Source organism: Schistocerca nitens, chromosome 11 (genome assembly GCF_023898315.1).
Source record: "Schistocerca nitens isolate TAMUIC-IGC-003100 chromosome 11, iqSchNite1.1, whole genome shotgun sequence".
NCBI classification, from domain to species: domain Eukaryota; kingdom Metazoa; phylum Arthropoda; class Insecta; order Orthoptera; family Acrididae; genus Schistocerca; species Schistocerca nitens.
The window spans coordinates 142,878,721-142,894,603 of NC_064624.1; the positions used below are offsets into that span (position 1 = coordinate 142,878,721).

General features: G+C 42.5%; 1 protein-coding gene across 1 annotated transcript in view; it reads left to right on the forward strand.

Annotated features, from left to right (window-relative positions):
- LOC126213381 (ankyrin-3-like) overlaps positions 1-15,883 on the forward strand; it is a 100,713-nt gene that overhangs the window by 54,006 nt on the left and 30,824 nt on the right. Inside the window, exon 3 of the mRNA XM_049941087.1 lies at positions 4,151-4,727. Coding sequence (XP_049797044.1) covers positions 4,151-4,727 — 577 coding nt within the window. The remainder of the gene's footprint in view (positions 1-4,150; positions 4,728-15,883) is intronic.

Here is a 15,883-nt window from a genome sequence, read left to right on the forward strand (position 1 = left end):
GTTGTTGAAGACATGCGTCTTTTCCCATACAAAATTCAAACTCCTCAGCCATTAAGCCAGAGGGCCATGGAACAGCAGTTTTGTTTCGCCTACACTCTTGTCTCCAGAATTGACGAACAGGACTTTGATGTGAATATGGTTTCGTTTCGCCCCTATGCCCACATTTATTTGGATGGGTTCGTCAATAAGCGAAATTGGCGCATTTGGTGGACTGAGACTGCGCATTCGGTGATCGAGAAGTCTCTTCACCCTCAACGGGTGACTGTGTGGTGTGCAGTCTCCAGTCACGGAATAATCACTGCAATATTCTTTTGGTGACTACCGAACGGTACATAAAGGTTTTGGAAGATGATATCATCACGATTATCCAAAGTTACCCTCATTTCGATAAGATGTGATTCATGCAAGATAGTGCTCGACCCCTTCGAAGCAGGGAAGTGTTTGATGTCCTGGAGGAGCATTCTGGGGACCGCATTCTGGCTCTGGTGTACCCAGGAGGCACGAGCATGGGCCTCGATTGGCCTCCATATTCTCTGGATCTGAATACATCGACTTCTTTCGGTGGGGCTGTATTAAGGTCAAGGTGTACAGCAATAGCCCAGAGACTGTTGCTGAGCTGAAAACAAACATTCAGGAGGTCATCGCCAGCATCGACTTTCCGACACTTCAGCGGGTCACGCAGAGTTTCGCTATTCATCTGCGCCACCTCATTGCCAATGACGGCAGGCACATCGAAGATGTCATAACCTTAATCCGAATATATGTAGTGACGTTTACATTTTGAATAAATTGTAACACGCCGAACTTTGTAACTAATTAACATTTTTTTTTCTTCTTTATATACAGTCAGCCAGAAAAATGTATGCACACCATAAGGAACGAAAACTATTACTTATGTGTTTATTTTACAACTAATAATTCATCACATATGTTGTACAACTTTCAGCTTAGCATAGGGTTACTTTAAGTGTTAAAATGTTTACAGTCGGCGGGTATACACATAGCAGAATGACGAGCGGTCGTTAAAATTCTCTAAGCACTATGGTACTTAACATCTGATGGCCTTACTCCCTTAGACTTAGAACTACTTAAACCTAACTAACCTAAGGACATCCCACACATCCATACCGGAGGCAGGATTCTAACCTGCGACTCTAGCATGAGCGCGATTCCGGACTGAAGCGCCTAGTACCGCTCGGCCACAGCTTCCCGCTCGTCGCAACTATGTCGGTCACTGTTACAGTGGAGATCGCTGCACATGTCGCTGTAATCTCCTGGCGAAGTTCCTCCAGCGTGCAAAGTTCCTCCAGTTCGCCACAAGTAAAAGTCCGTAGGTGTTAGATCTGGCGACTGTGGAGGGAACTCAATGGGTCTTCTTCATCCAGTCCAATGCCACAGCCGTGGGACACGATGGGAATTAGAATGCCCATCGAACACCCCATGTTGTTGTCGGCCACTTTTATTTGTATGGTTTCGTTAGTAAGTGAAATTGGCACGGTTGGGGGCTGAGAGTCAGTATTTGGCGATCGAGATGTCACTTCACCCTCAATGGGAGACCGTGTGGTGTGCAATGTCCACTCATAGATTATCCAAATTTATCATGGAGGTGCACTTTTGGGACAATTCTGGTTCTGATGCAGACAGAGGCCACTAGCATGGGCCTAGATTGTATTCTCCCCCTTCCTAAGTACGTGTTCGTTGAATAAATTAAAGATAATTGTTTATAGTACACCACCCTGCCGGACTCATTTGTGAACATGCGTAGAACCTGTGTAGAGTGCACTCCAATGGAAGTCTTCTCTTTTATTATACAGCTTCCACATAACATATCACTCTCTATGCATATTCCTACTCTCTCCTGTATCTCAAACTTTATTTGGCCATTTTACATCATGAGACATTTCCTGTATACCTACCAAAGCTATGTATTTACAGTTTCAAATTAAGTTTAATGATATTACTCCTTCTTGGATTCTTCGTTTTTTTCCAAATCCAAACTGACTTTTTGATAATCGTGTGTCAACTGGTCGAAGACAGTGGAAGCTTTTATTTGATAAGGCATTCACAACTAAGCTAAGACTTCGGTAATTTTCGTATTTTAAGACATTCCTCCTTTAAGGACAAATACCGTATAATGTTTTTCTAGAATATGAGGGCAAATTCCCCTGTTTCTATATGTTACGATAGGGAATATTTAACAGATTTCTAATTCCAATTCTTCCACGTTCGACAAATTCAGTTAGAATGTTGTCTTTCCCATTGCTTTCTTGTTTCTCGGATTTTCAGAGCTAGCTGATAGAAAATAAGTGCTATAAATAATAGTAATTTAAAATGTCAATTAAAGGATCAACCTGATCATCTAACGTAGTAACTGGAACTGTGACTATTTTCAACGCTAATAACAGCTTATAATGAAGAACTCACAAGAACAAAGGTCAGTTATCAGTGCCATCTGCAACAATTTGGTAGGGTGTCATCAATTAACAAAAGACGGAAAAAATGTGTGTTGAAAATATGGCATATTCCCTATGACTGGCTCTGACATACCCCCCTACAGTAATGGCTTTATCCCAGAGTGCACACTAGCTAGAGCTCCACCTCCCCCACCCCACCCCCTTACCCTCCCAAACACACACACTAAGTCATCGTCTTTAGCAATTAACTAAATTCCACTAAGAAGAATATTTCCTTTGAAAATTTTTATTTTGAAGGTGATGAAAGGTAAATGATACTTGGCATTTGTAGACGTTTTATTAAACCTCAGACTAATGTGTCAATTATACAATTGGTACTTCTTATTTGTAATGATGTAGCCATTCTCATTGCGTCTAAGACTACTCAAAAATGGAAGTTAGCTAACTCTCTGCAGTGAAGTTATGCACTTATTACAAAACTTGTTTCCTCTACACCACTTCTCTCTCTATTGACACTTGTGTCACCCTCACCCTGCACCTTTACTTAAAATCAATCAAGTGAAAATTCGTGCACTCTACTTACTGTTTCTGTATCACTTGATTGCTGGACTCCTTACTTCTGCAGTGTCAGAAATCGAACGATTTTAACTTGCCAACGCTTTGAGTCTGACTAGGTGTCACAAACAATAATAAAAATAAAGTACTGTAGACATCTTACACTACAATAGTAGCCACTACATAGTAAGTGTTGAGTTGAAGATTAATATTTTTTCGTTTATTATTATGAAGTGAGTGATGACGAAATTTCTGGTCATTTGCTACAAATTTTTATGAGATATTGAAATATATGTGATCTATATGTCTCGATTTCTCCATCATGGTACAAAGTGAAAACTATTGTGTGCAGCAGGAGGATTATGTGTGGAAGATGAAGTTCATATATTCGTTTGACAAGCTGTAGCATGCACCACTTGTGTCATTCATTTCTTCTATAATTTAAAAATAAAAATTAATTAATGTTAACTTATGTAATAACTATTACATTGTTGTGAAATAGTAATGATAAACATGATCCTTTAGAAATAATTAGTATTGTGAGCGAAACACAGTTGGACACAGTTGTTTGTACCCCACATAAAATTTAATTTTATCCACTGGGGGAGGGGGGGGGATGGGGCCGTTATGCCACTACCCTACAAAATATTGGGTGTTGTCATGTTGGAATATGTGAGAAGTTCAAGCTATGCCCGCCACCTCTATATAATTTTTCTAGAAAGTCATTCCAGATTGTGACAGCAGTTAGTTGATCCCCTGTATCAGTTCCTGGAGAGAAACATGCTGGGCTAGCAGTTAAGGGCAGAGGGATACAGATTTCAGACATAAAATATCATTGTTTTCTTAAATAAGTGCAGAAATTGGGACTGTGTGTTGAATAAAATATGCTCTTAGTTTTGTGCTAGATCTCCATTTTGATACTTTGAGCAAGTAATTGTACAAAGAGAAATGATAGGCAGCCTGTATTCCTTCCGTGGCATTTTTTACAAGCAAATGGGGAAGTTTTAAGAGGAGATGTAATAGATTTTCAAAAGTATTATTTCCTTCATCTACACACTTTAATCTATGTTGTGTGTGAATTTTATCCTGATGGCAGCTTTATAAATGCCATTAAATTGATAAAATGATTAACTCTGCACTGGTAGCCAATCCCACCTTTCCCTTGGGAAACTGTGTTCCAGAATCCCTCACAGTGGGACGAGTTCAGGAGGCTGAGGAGGCCACGGCAGTTGATCTGGGTGCCCTGCTGGACGCCGGGGACGGCGCTGTGGTGACTCTGCTGGCCGGGGACACGCGGCTCGTGGCTCACAGGGCTGTCTTGGCCGCCAGGAGTCCCGTGTTTGCAGACATGGTCCGTCGCGTCACTGTAGAGGGCAGCAGCAGCCAGCTCGTACTCTCGGACACAGAGGGTCCTGTGCTGCGCCAGTTGCTGGCATATCTCTACACCCTGCAGGTGCCTCAGCTGCCCAGCATGGCCCCACAGCTGCTGGTCGCCGCCGACGTATACGGCCTCTCGGTACTGAAAGCGCACTGTGAGCAACAGGTGGTCGCCCAGCTGTCTGTCGAGACTGCGGCAGCTGCAGGTGTTATCGGGATTAGGCATTCCGCCAACAGGCTGAAGCAGGCCGCCGTCGCCTTCATAAAGGCCCACATGCTCCGTGTGATGGCGACGCAGGGCTGGGCTGAGGCTGTAGTTAACGACCCACAAACCATTGTGGAGTTGACTCATCTGATTGCAGAGACACCGACAGACACCAGGTAAGCGTGAGACAAGTTACAATTCTACGTTACACAACGATAAGTGTGTGTACTGCCAGGCCTACAATGTCCACCACAAAGTTTAATTAGATGTGCATGCGCAGTAAAATACACTACTACTGATATCCATTTTCTTGTATACAGTATGTGATCAAATGTATCCAGACACCTGGCTGAATATGACTTACAAATTCAATGAAACCCTCCATCAGTAATGCTGGTTTTCAGTGTGGTGTTGGTCCACCCTTAGCTTGATCTCAGCTTTCACTCTCGCAGCCATACGTTCAATCAGGTGCTGGATCGTTTGTTGGTGAATGGCAGCTCATTCTACACGGAGTGCTGCACTGAAGAGAGGTATCGATGTTGGTCGGTGAGACCTGGCACGAAGCTGGCGTTCCAATATATCCCAGATGTGTTCTGTAGCGTTCAGGTCAGGACTCTGTGCGGGCCAGTCCTTCACAAAGACGTTACTGTCATGAAACCACTCGGCCACAGCCCATGCATTATGAAAAGATGCTCTTTCATGTTGAAAGATGTAATCGCCATCCCCGAACTGCTCTTGAACAGTTGGAAACAAGAAGGCGCTTAAAACATGAATGTAGGGCTGTGCTGTGATAGTGCCACGCAAAACAACAAGGGGTGTAAGCACCTTCCATGACAAATACGGCCATATCATAAAACCACCGCCTCCGAATTTTACTGTTGCCACTACACATGCTGGCAGAGAGAGTTCACAGGGCATTCGCCATACCCACACCTTTCCATCCGATTGGCACATTGTGTACCATGATTAGTCACTCCACACAACGTTTTTCCACTGTTCAATCGTCCAATGCTTACGCTTCTTACACCAGGCGAGGCGTCATTTGACATTTACCATCGTGATGTGTGGCTTAAGAACACCCGCTTGACCATGAAATCCTAGTATTGTCACCTCCCGTCTAACCGTCATTGCACTTGTAGTGGATACCGACGCAGTTCCGATTTACCGTGTGATGTTCTGGATAGATGTGTGCCTATTACAGATTACGACCCTCTTCAACTGTCAGCAGTCTCTGTCATTCAACAGATGAGGTCGGCCTGTACGCTTTTGTGCTGTATGTGTCCCTTCACGTTTCCACTTCGCTATCACATCGGACCTACGCATGTTTAGGAGTGTGGAAATCTCGCGTACAGACGTATGACAAGTGAGACATCAATCACCTGACCACATTCGAAGTCCATCAGTTCCGTGGAGTGCCCCATTCTGCTGTATCACGGTGTGTAATGTCCACTGAGGGCGCCAATATGGAGTACCTCGCAGTAGGTAACAGCACAATGCACATAATATGAAAAATGAATGTTTCTGGGGGTGTCCAGATACCTTTGGTCACATAATGTATGTCATACAAATGCCGGAGTTGTCTTCATGCGATTGTCACACACTAACTGAATAGCTTGTCTAAATGCTCTCAAGGAACACGCATGCTCGAAGTAAGCAAACATAAAGACATTGTACTTCGCAACTAAGCAGGTTGAATGCCACAAACAAGTGTCGATGTCGAACATTTCAAATACGGTATCTCGTAAACGACTCGTACTTGGATCCTGCAACAAACACCACTGACATTCTGAACTACGCTACTCTTCGTTTGTTAACGTCAATAGGAGTAGGTCTAATTAGAAAAGTGTATCTTGTCACAACAAATACACTTCCTAGGTATTAGTACAATCTATGGATTGGCTAACAATACGAGCTCCAGACTACCAATCCACTGTATGAAAACAGCAGATGAATAGCACTTTCAATACCTGCAATATTTCTGGAAGAAGCATTAGGTGATTTACCCTATATATTGGCAAAATAGTAAAATTTCTTCCATACTGACACTCTAACCTGGATCCTGGAAGTTGTTAAGGCCACTGCTCGCATAAAGTGGGAAATCCAGGTTCGGGTCCCAGTCTGGCACAAATTTTCTAATGTCATCAGTAAATTGCAGAGTGAGAATCTCATCGTATTTTAACTGCAAACACATTTCTTATGCTAAATACAGCTGTGAACTGCAGCAGGGTCTGTTCCTTCAGACATGCATCCTTGTCTGAAGGACATGCTATAGGGGGTTTTTAAACACAGGCACTGTAAGTAGTATTCATATGCCCAGGCAGAGGTCGTGGCAACAATAAGTAAGTTTCTTCCTGTGTGAGAGTTACAGTGATTGTTCTACAGCAAGACATGGAAACTCGCGGTGATATGTGGAGTTTTAGGTCGGTCACTGAAGCATCCTCGCATAGATGACGTTGTTCGGCGATCGTATTTGCACATTGGGAAATTCAGATTCCAGTCCAGGTCTGACATCAAGCTTTTGACATCACCAGTAAACTGTACAGTTGGAGTCTCATCGAATTCACGATTGTGAATACGTTTCTTGTTCTTCACGCAGCTGTAGCTCACGCAGTACTTGTTTCTTCAAACATGCAATGATGTCTGAAGGCCATTTCACAGTAGAGCCATAAACACAGACACTGGAAATAGAAATAGCACTTTCTGATGGCTCACAATGCTTTCGTTGAATTCTAATAACATTTTCATCAAATCTTTTGTTGGCAGATAAGTTAGCAAGAAGAGAATCATGCAATAGCCAAGATTTCCATAGCTACGTGGATTATTTAGGTCTTATTTGCAGTCAACATTTCTATTGAATTGCATGTGTACAACAAGCTGTTATTTACGTTAGCTCCTGAAATGTTTGAAGAAAAAGGAAAATTAGCTGTGGCCACTGCAGGTTCCGTTCTAGTGATGGACACAATGATGGACTGCTCAGATCACAGACAGACACCACAGTGACATGTGCTGTTGGCAGCTAGGGAAAGCCCGCTCTGTTCTCTGTGCTGTACATGCTACCCTAAACCTCTTCCTTCAAAGTACCCTCTGTTCTCGTTTGTTGTCTCCCCTGCTTCTGGGAATGAGATACCTATAAATGGCGTTATACTGTGTAAAGTGAAGGTGAAGAAGCTGAGCAAGTCTCTCTCTCCTTACCAGGACCAGGGAAACATCTACACTATGTGGTGAAAAGTATCCGGACTCCCCATAAAACATACGTTTTTCATATTAGCTGCATTGCGCTACCACCTACTGCCAGGTACTCCATATCAGTGACCTCAGCAGTCATTAGACATCCTGAGAGAGCACAATGGGGCGCTTCGCGGAACTCATGGACTTCGAACGTGGTCAGGTGATTGGGTGTCACTTGTGTCATACATGTGTACGCGAGATTTCCATACTCCTACACACCCCTAGGTCACTGTCTCCGATGTGATAGTGAAGTGGGAACGTGACGGGACACGTACAGCACAGAAGCATACAGGCCGACCTCGTCTGTTGACCGACAGAGACCGCAGACAGTTGAAGAGGGTCTTAATGTGTGATAGGCAGACATCTATCCATATGATCACATAGGAATTCCAAACTGCATCACGATCCACTGCAAGTACTATGGCAGTTAGGCGGGAGGTGACAGAACTCGGATTTCATGGTCGTGTGGCTGCTAATAGGCCACACATCATACCAGTAAATGCAAACAATGTCTCGCTTGGTTTAAGGAGAGTAAACATTGTACGACTGAACCGTGGAAAAACGTTGTGTGGGGTGACGAATCACGGTACACAATGTTGCCATCCGATGGCAGGGAGAGGGTGTGGCGAATGCTTAGTGAACGTCATCTGCCAGTGTGTGTAGTGCCAACAGTAAACTTCGGGGGCGGTTATAATGAAGAGCAATTCGTGGGTGGTGATTGCATCTTTCAACCCGTTCAAACACCTGTTCTGAATGCACGGCTTGGGGCGGAGTGGTTACACCTCAGTAACATCCCTGTAATGGACTGGCCTGCACAGAGTGCTGACCTGAATCCTACAGAATTTCTCGTGATGTTTTGGAACACCAACACCGTGCCAGGCCTTGCCGACTGACAAAGATACCTCTCCTCAGTGCAGCACTCCATGAAGTATGGGCTGACATTCCCCAAGAAACCTTCCAGCACCTGATTCAACGTATGCCTGCAAGAGTAGGAGCTGTCATCAAGGCTAATGGTCGGCCGACACCATATTGTATTCTAGCATTACCTATAGAGGGCGCCACAAACTTGTAATTCAATTTCAGCCAGGTGTTTGGATACTTTTGGTGTATCTTAGAATGCTGCAGCACAGTTGAAGGTGTGCAGCAACGTATTTTAAATTCCCCATTCGTGATGTTTCCATTCTGTAAAACCTGAAATCTTCGTTGTAGTGGTCAGTCACATTAGTCGCTACACCCATATCAGTACAACAGTTTTGTGTGTTGTGTATCTCCCTTTTACTTTCTAGGTATATATGTGGGTTTCGCTGACAATTTCTGTAACAAAATTCATTAACTCTAAAAAACTATTCGAGGGGAATTAGAAAAAACTTTTTTGAAGTTTACTAATCTCTAAGGAATATGTTGTCATTCTCAATCGGAGTATATTTGGAACATCTCCCTTGAAGAAGATGATATGAAAACATAATTTCTAAACACCACATGACCACCTCACAAGAAAGGCGACTGGGTTTCATAACAGCTCTGCCGCTTCAGGCAGTTCCACATAATGCTCTGTCTTCCTTCACATTTCCTTCCCGCTTCTAGTCTGTTCTTTCCCATGATATTGCCATACTTCAGTGCACTCCCTTGTGCAACACACAAAGGAAGGCGCTTTTTTGTGTGAAAACTCCGTACTTGGCTCTTTAGAAGAGGGTCTGTCAAATATCTACTGACCAGTCTTTGCTTAATTTTCCCTGTGGTTTTTGTAAATATTAGTCCTGCAGTGTTTTCTTCTGGTAGAACTTAGTGTTTTCCTTTTCTGACCTGTTCCAGTTATTGGTCCATCCCCAACCTCTTCAAAATGAAAGAGATCTTTAGATACTTCTATTCTTTTTTATGAACATATCACATTATAAATACTCACTACAATGCCAGTGACTAGTAATTATCATAAATTACTTTTATTTTTAGATATATCTGAATATTTATGCACCACTTATTGAGCTGCTTCAAAAGCTGGAATTCATATCCTTCACATAATAATCCTTACACTCAATTATTCATTTCTCATTTATTTTTATTGTTACAGAAGTGTATTCCATAATTTTAAACGAAAATCAAGGTTTGAATGAAAATGCTTATCGCCACAGCCATGTTTTCAAGATGCCTATTATTTACACATTAAATTTAAATATGTAATTCTATCTGAATTATTTAGAAGTAAAGTTGGAAAATCCACTTCTTAACTTAAATAGCATGCATGTCACAAGACCCAACCAGTATCTACTTCATTGCCTCAAGCTATGTACACTATTGCATTGTAGCTATTCATCTGCTTACCATGACAACCAGTTCACACACAAGTATCCATCCACATTACGTGCATATACATGAAGCCTCTCTTCTTATGTCAATGGTAAATTCATCGCCCAGTTTCGTCGTGAGAAATCACAAACGTTAACCAACACACACACATACAACTACAACTGCCAAAAGTAGAAATTGCCACATCTTCAGTAACATAGTTCTCATTTGATACACGTATCTCCAACCAGTTACTGCCATTGAACACCGCTTCTACATGTAGCATTGTTTGCAGAGCTCTGGAAATGCTTGTATTTTTCCGTGACAACACTTACTTCATAAGCACCACTTGTAAACTGCACGTCGTCCAAACACCAGCCACAACTTTTTCACTGGTTATCACACTACATACAAATTTCCATCAACTGGCATATGTAGCATAGTTCCTTTGTCTGTGCATTGCACTTATGTTTAAATTATTATGCACTAATATAACACACACACACACACACACACACACATACACACAAACTCACAGACACACACACACCTTTGTCTGTGCATTGCACTCATGTTTAAATTATTATGCACTAATATAACACACACACACACACACACACACACACACACACACACATACACACACTCACACACAAACTCACAGACACACACACACACACACACACACACACACACACACACACTCACTCACTCACTCACTCACACTCAAACACTTCAGTGACTACCTTGCAGTCTCCAGATATTTGCCTGTATCTTCTTCTAACTTGAAGAAGGCACAATGGACTTTCTCTACTGTCTATGTGAAAGCATGATTTCATGAATCTTTACTGAGATATATTTGGTGCATTGCCTTATGTAACCTATTTCTCATGGTTTTCAATCATATTGAATCATTCTTGTATCCATGGCATATACTAATACAGTCTGATAAATATCATTACACTGAACCTAGTAACAAAACCAAATTCTTGATTTCAGTGAGAGAGACAACCTGTAATCAGCCCTTAAGCATATATATATATATATATATATATATATATATATATATATATATATATATATATAAAATTAATGTGTCTGCTTATTATGCTGATCATACTCATAGACTTGTTCAGCCTCTCAGCCAGGTACTATTCAACGTTCACCTGTTTCGTGTGAGTGCTCATTGGCCAGTGTGAATCAAATAAATCTATTGGCCGAAGTTTCAATTCTGTGATAAAGGTTTTAATGGAAGTTAAATTATTACTGCAGTAGCTTCGTAATATGACAAATACTGTGCTCCATTTTTCTCTGAATTTTCTTCCCCAGTCATTTCAGAAGTATCTGTCACCATATTTACTGTGTGTTCCCCCTACCGCCCAGTCTGTAGCATATGACCTACAAACACCATCTGCTGGACATAGTAGCAAATTAAGTAAATTTAAACGTTTTGCCAATCTAATTTCTGAGTGATTGTAACTTGGTATGTTAAACTGCTAGTATGAGGAACTCATGAGAGGCAGTGTGTAAACTGATTGTCTCACTAGGTAAGTCATTTATCTTAGTGGAATAGTCGACTCACTGTCGCCTTTGGCTGTATTGGTCCCGTTATCTGTGGATGGACAGCTGCCCTGTGGTCCCTGTGTGAATACATGTATCGGAACAGTCTACCTCTGCACTGTGGGCCAGCCACTGGACACAGCAGGACCAACCCCCAATATACAGCCACACAGTGAGCACAGCGGCTGAGGCCGGACCCTCGTCACAGCTGTGCAGACCACAGTCCCCACTCAGGCCCCGTCTGTGGCATGTCGTGAGTTCTGTCACTACATAAGCATATCTTTAAACAAATTAGAGGAGGGTGGCGTTAGCGAAGTGTTATGGCGAAAAAATCGAATTTTAGTTTCTAAAAAGCAGAGATGGCAATGGTTAACAGTAAACTTATTGTTTTAATCGTTGTCAACATCTTTCTTTGCATTATGTTCATTCAGTGTGGTAGTATGGGGATTGTTTCCTAAGCTAAAATTCTTTTCCAAAGTTTCTGTATTTATTAATGTAGTGGATGGAGTTCTAGTTTCATTGTTGGTTATATATCTCCCAAATTAATCTTGAAGGGAATGGATGTGGAAGTATGTTGCTGGTGCATTGCTATATGAGATGAACATAAATTTATGGACTTTACCAGCTGCAAAAGTGGAAGGTAGAGTCTGCAGAAAGTGAAGCATGTAAGACTGGAAAGATAACCTCCACGTAGGACTATGAACATCACTTCATGTGGAATTAATGTTTAAATATACATTACATCAACAAGAACTGAAGTATCTGGAAGGGCTAACGAAACTAAATGATACTTCACAGGTTGAGACAGTATGTGACATTATATCAGTCATTGAAAAACCCAATCAAATTTACACAGAACTTAGTGGCATGAACCGATTTATAATTTGGCATTGCAACCACACTTACCTGGACACATGCGTTGGTCCTGTTGGGAAGAACATCCTAAAGTCATTATATCCTCTCTTGAGGCAAAGTGGCCCATATCCATTGCAATTCGTCCTTGATATCACGGTTACTACGACTGCAATGGATTGACACCCGACATGATCCTACTTGTTAGATCTGGATGTCTTTCGGGACATGGGGGTATTTCAGCGTCATGCAGACAATTCATGAAGATACATCCCATGTGTGGGTGAGCATTTTCCTGTTGATTGTTGATGTCACAACACTGTTGCAAGAGAGGCAGCAAATAGGGACACAGGATGTCAGTGGCGTACCATTGTGCTGACAGTGTCCTCAGTCAGTATGGGTCTTGAGCTGAGGTCACACCCAGTGGTTCCACACACCATGACACCAGAAGTAACACTGCTGCACGTCTCCAGAAAACAGGAAGAATGCGACCTCTACCAAGGTCGCCGCCATAGTGTCTGACGATGCTCATCTGGTCCAGTACAAAATGAGATTCATTGCTGTAATGCCAGTAGTCTATGCATTATATTCACAGCACCACCCCAGTAGTAGCCTTTTCTGTGTTGGTAGTAATGACAGCTACACATGGCTCAATAATTCCACAGTCCATCTGCTAGTAGTCTCTGACACCAATGCAGGGACGAGGAAGACATGCTCATGGCCTTAGGGACTGTGAACAAAACAATACATTACTGTGATTGGCTGGTCCAATAACAGAAGTGTTAAGGGAGGTGACCACGAGCGTATCTAAGAAGATTACAAAAATGAGTGAAATATAAGTGGTACACTTTTATCGGTTGCAATGCTGTCTCGAGGCAGTAAAATATTGCCGGACATGATAGCGTGGCCAATTTGGCTCCAAACCTGGAGAGACCCTAGATACTTATGTTAGTACAGGGTGGAGCAAATGAAAGTGGCCTGGGGGATTGGATACGATTGCACGTGAATATATGCATCTAGCCACACCCTGAGACATGCACGCCATGTGATCCACCACGTGATCCACATCAGTTCAGATTGCAGTGCGGGCTGTGCCAGTGTGAGTGGAGCAGAGCAAAGGGGGCGATGGTACTCGCAGTGGAGCAGCAGGCGTTCGTTGTGAAAAGTTATGTGAGAACGAAGTCATGGAAACGGTATGGTCAGTTGTTTTCTGCGAAATTTAGTGGTTTTAAAGTGTGAGCAACGAGTCCCATGCAACGCTTAATCCGAAAGTGCTGTCAAACAGGATCTGTTTTGAACCAGTCAAAAAAAAATGCCTAAACTCCCCTGCACACCACAAAACATGGCTGCAGTGCGCCAGAAAATATTTCAGAGACCTACCAAATCAATCCAACACCTGTCACAAGAGACCATGATATCACACTGATTATGCAGACCTGCATATTCAGGGTGGTCCATTGACTGATTGGGCCAAATATCTCACGAAATAAGCGTCAAATGAAAAAACTTGTCTAGCTTGACGGGGGAAACCAGATGGCGCTATGGTTGGTCCACTAGATGGCTCTGCCATAGGTCAAACGGATATCAACTGCGTTTTTTTTTTAAATAGGAACCCCCATTTTTATTACATATTCGTGTAGTACGTAAAGCAATATGAACGTTTTAGTTAGGCCCCTTTTTTCATTTTATGATAGATAGCGCTGTAATGGTCACAGACATAGTATTTTAAATTAAAATACAGAACTTAAGTACGTTTAAACATTTTATTGCGGTTGCTCCAATGCGATACATGTACCTTTGTGAACTTATCATTTCTGAAAACGTATGCTGTTACAGCATGATTACCTGTAAATACCAGATTAATGCAATAAATGCTCAAAATGATGTCCGTCAACCTCAGTGCATTTGACAATACGTGTAACGACATTCCTCTCAACAGCGAGTAGTTCGCCTTTCATAATGTTTGCACATGCATTGACAATGCGCTGACGCATGTTGTCAGACGTTGTCGGTGGATCACGATGGCAAATATCCATCAACTTTCCCCACAGAAAGAAATCCGGGGACGTCAGATCCGGTGAACGTGCGGGCCATGGTATGGTGATTCGACGATCAATCCACCTGTCATGAAATATGCTATTCAATACCGCTTCAACCGTACGCGAGCTATGTGCCGGACATCCATAATGTTGGAAGTACATCGCCATTCTGTCATGCAGTATCATCCCGTAATTTCTCTTGTGCCCAATGGCAGAACTATACACGACGTTCAAAGTCGTCGCCATGCAATTCGTGGTGGACAGAAATATGGAACGGGTGCAATCGATGTTGATGTAACATTCTCAACACCAACGTTTTTGAGATTCCCGATTCCCGCGCAATTGGTCTGTTACTGATTCACTTTCCTCAAATAACGTAGGCTAACTATCCGGCGAACGGTCCGGACACTTGGATAATTTCGTCCAGGATACCGAGCAGCATTCATAGCACACGACCATTTGGCATTTTCATCACAATAGCCATATATCAACAAGATATCGACCATTTCCGCAGTTCGTAAACGGTCCATTTTAACATGGGTAATGCATGACGAAGCAAATACCGTCCGCACTGGCGGAATATTACGTGATACCACGTACTTGTACGTTTGTGACCATTACAGCGCCATCTATCACAAAACGAGAAAAGTGGTCCACCTAAAACATTGATATTTCTTTACGTACTACACTAATATGTAATAAAAGATGTGAGTTCCTATTTAAAAATACGCAGTTGATATCCGTTTGACCTATGGCAGCGCCATCTAACTGGCAACCATAGCGCCATCTGGTTTCCCCAGTTCAAGCTAGACGAGTATCTCTTTTTGTAGTGTTTTCGTTTGATGCTTATTTCGTGAAATATTTGGCCTGGTCACTATCAATGGACCACCCTGTATATCCCTATCTCATGTCTGTTGGTCATGTATTAAAACCAGCAGATGTTCCTAAGCACCTCCATATTTGTGAATGTCCATTCACTGAGATAACAGTGAATGGCTTGGACATGGATCTTTTCTTTATGTCTGATGGAGACTAATTTCCGCTGAGTTGTTACGTCAACTAACAGAATCACAGGTCTTGGGTAGCAGAGAGTCAGCAGTACTTCCACGAAACACCTTTGCACGATCATAAGGTTGGATTCTGGTGTGCAATGCCTGCACGCAGCATTACTGGTTTCACCCTCTTCAATCAGCTGCTGACTTTGGCCCATCACATTGCCAACGTTTGGGAGCTATTTGTGGCAGCATTAATGGAGGAGGGAAAGGCGTTCAGTTACTTCCAAGAAGATGGAGCAACTGGTCATACAGCAAGCTGAACCTTTGAGCACAGATATACAATTTCATGATTCACAGTTGTTAGCCTAGGTCAGT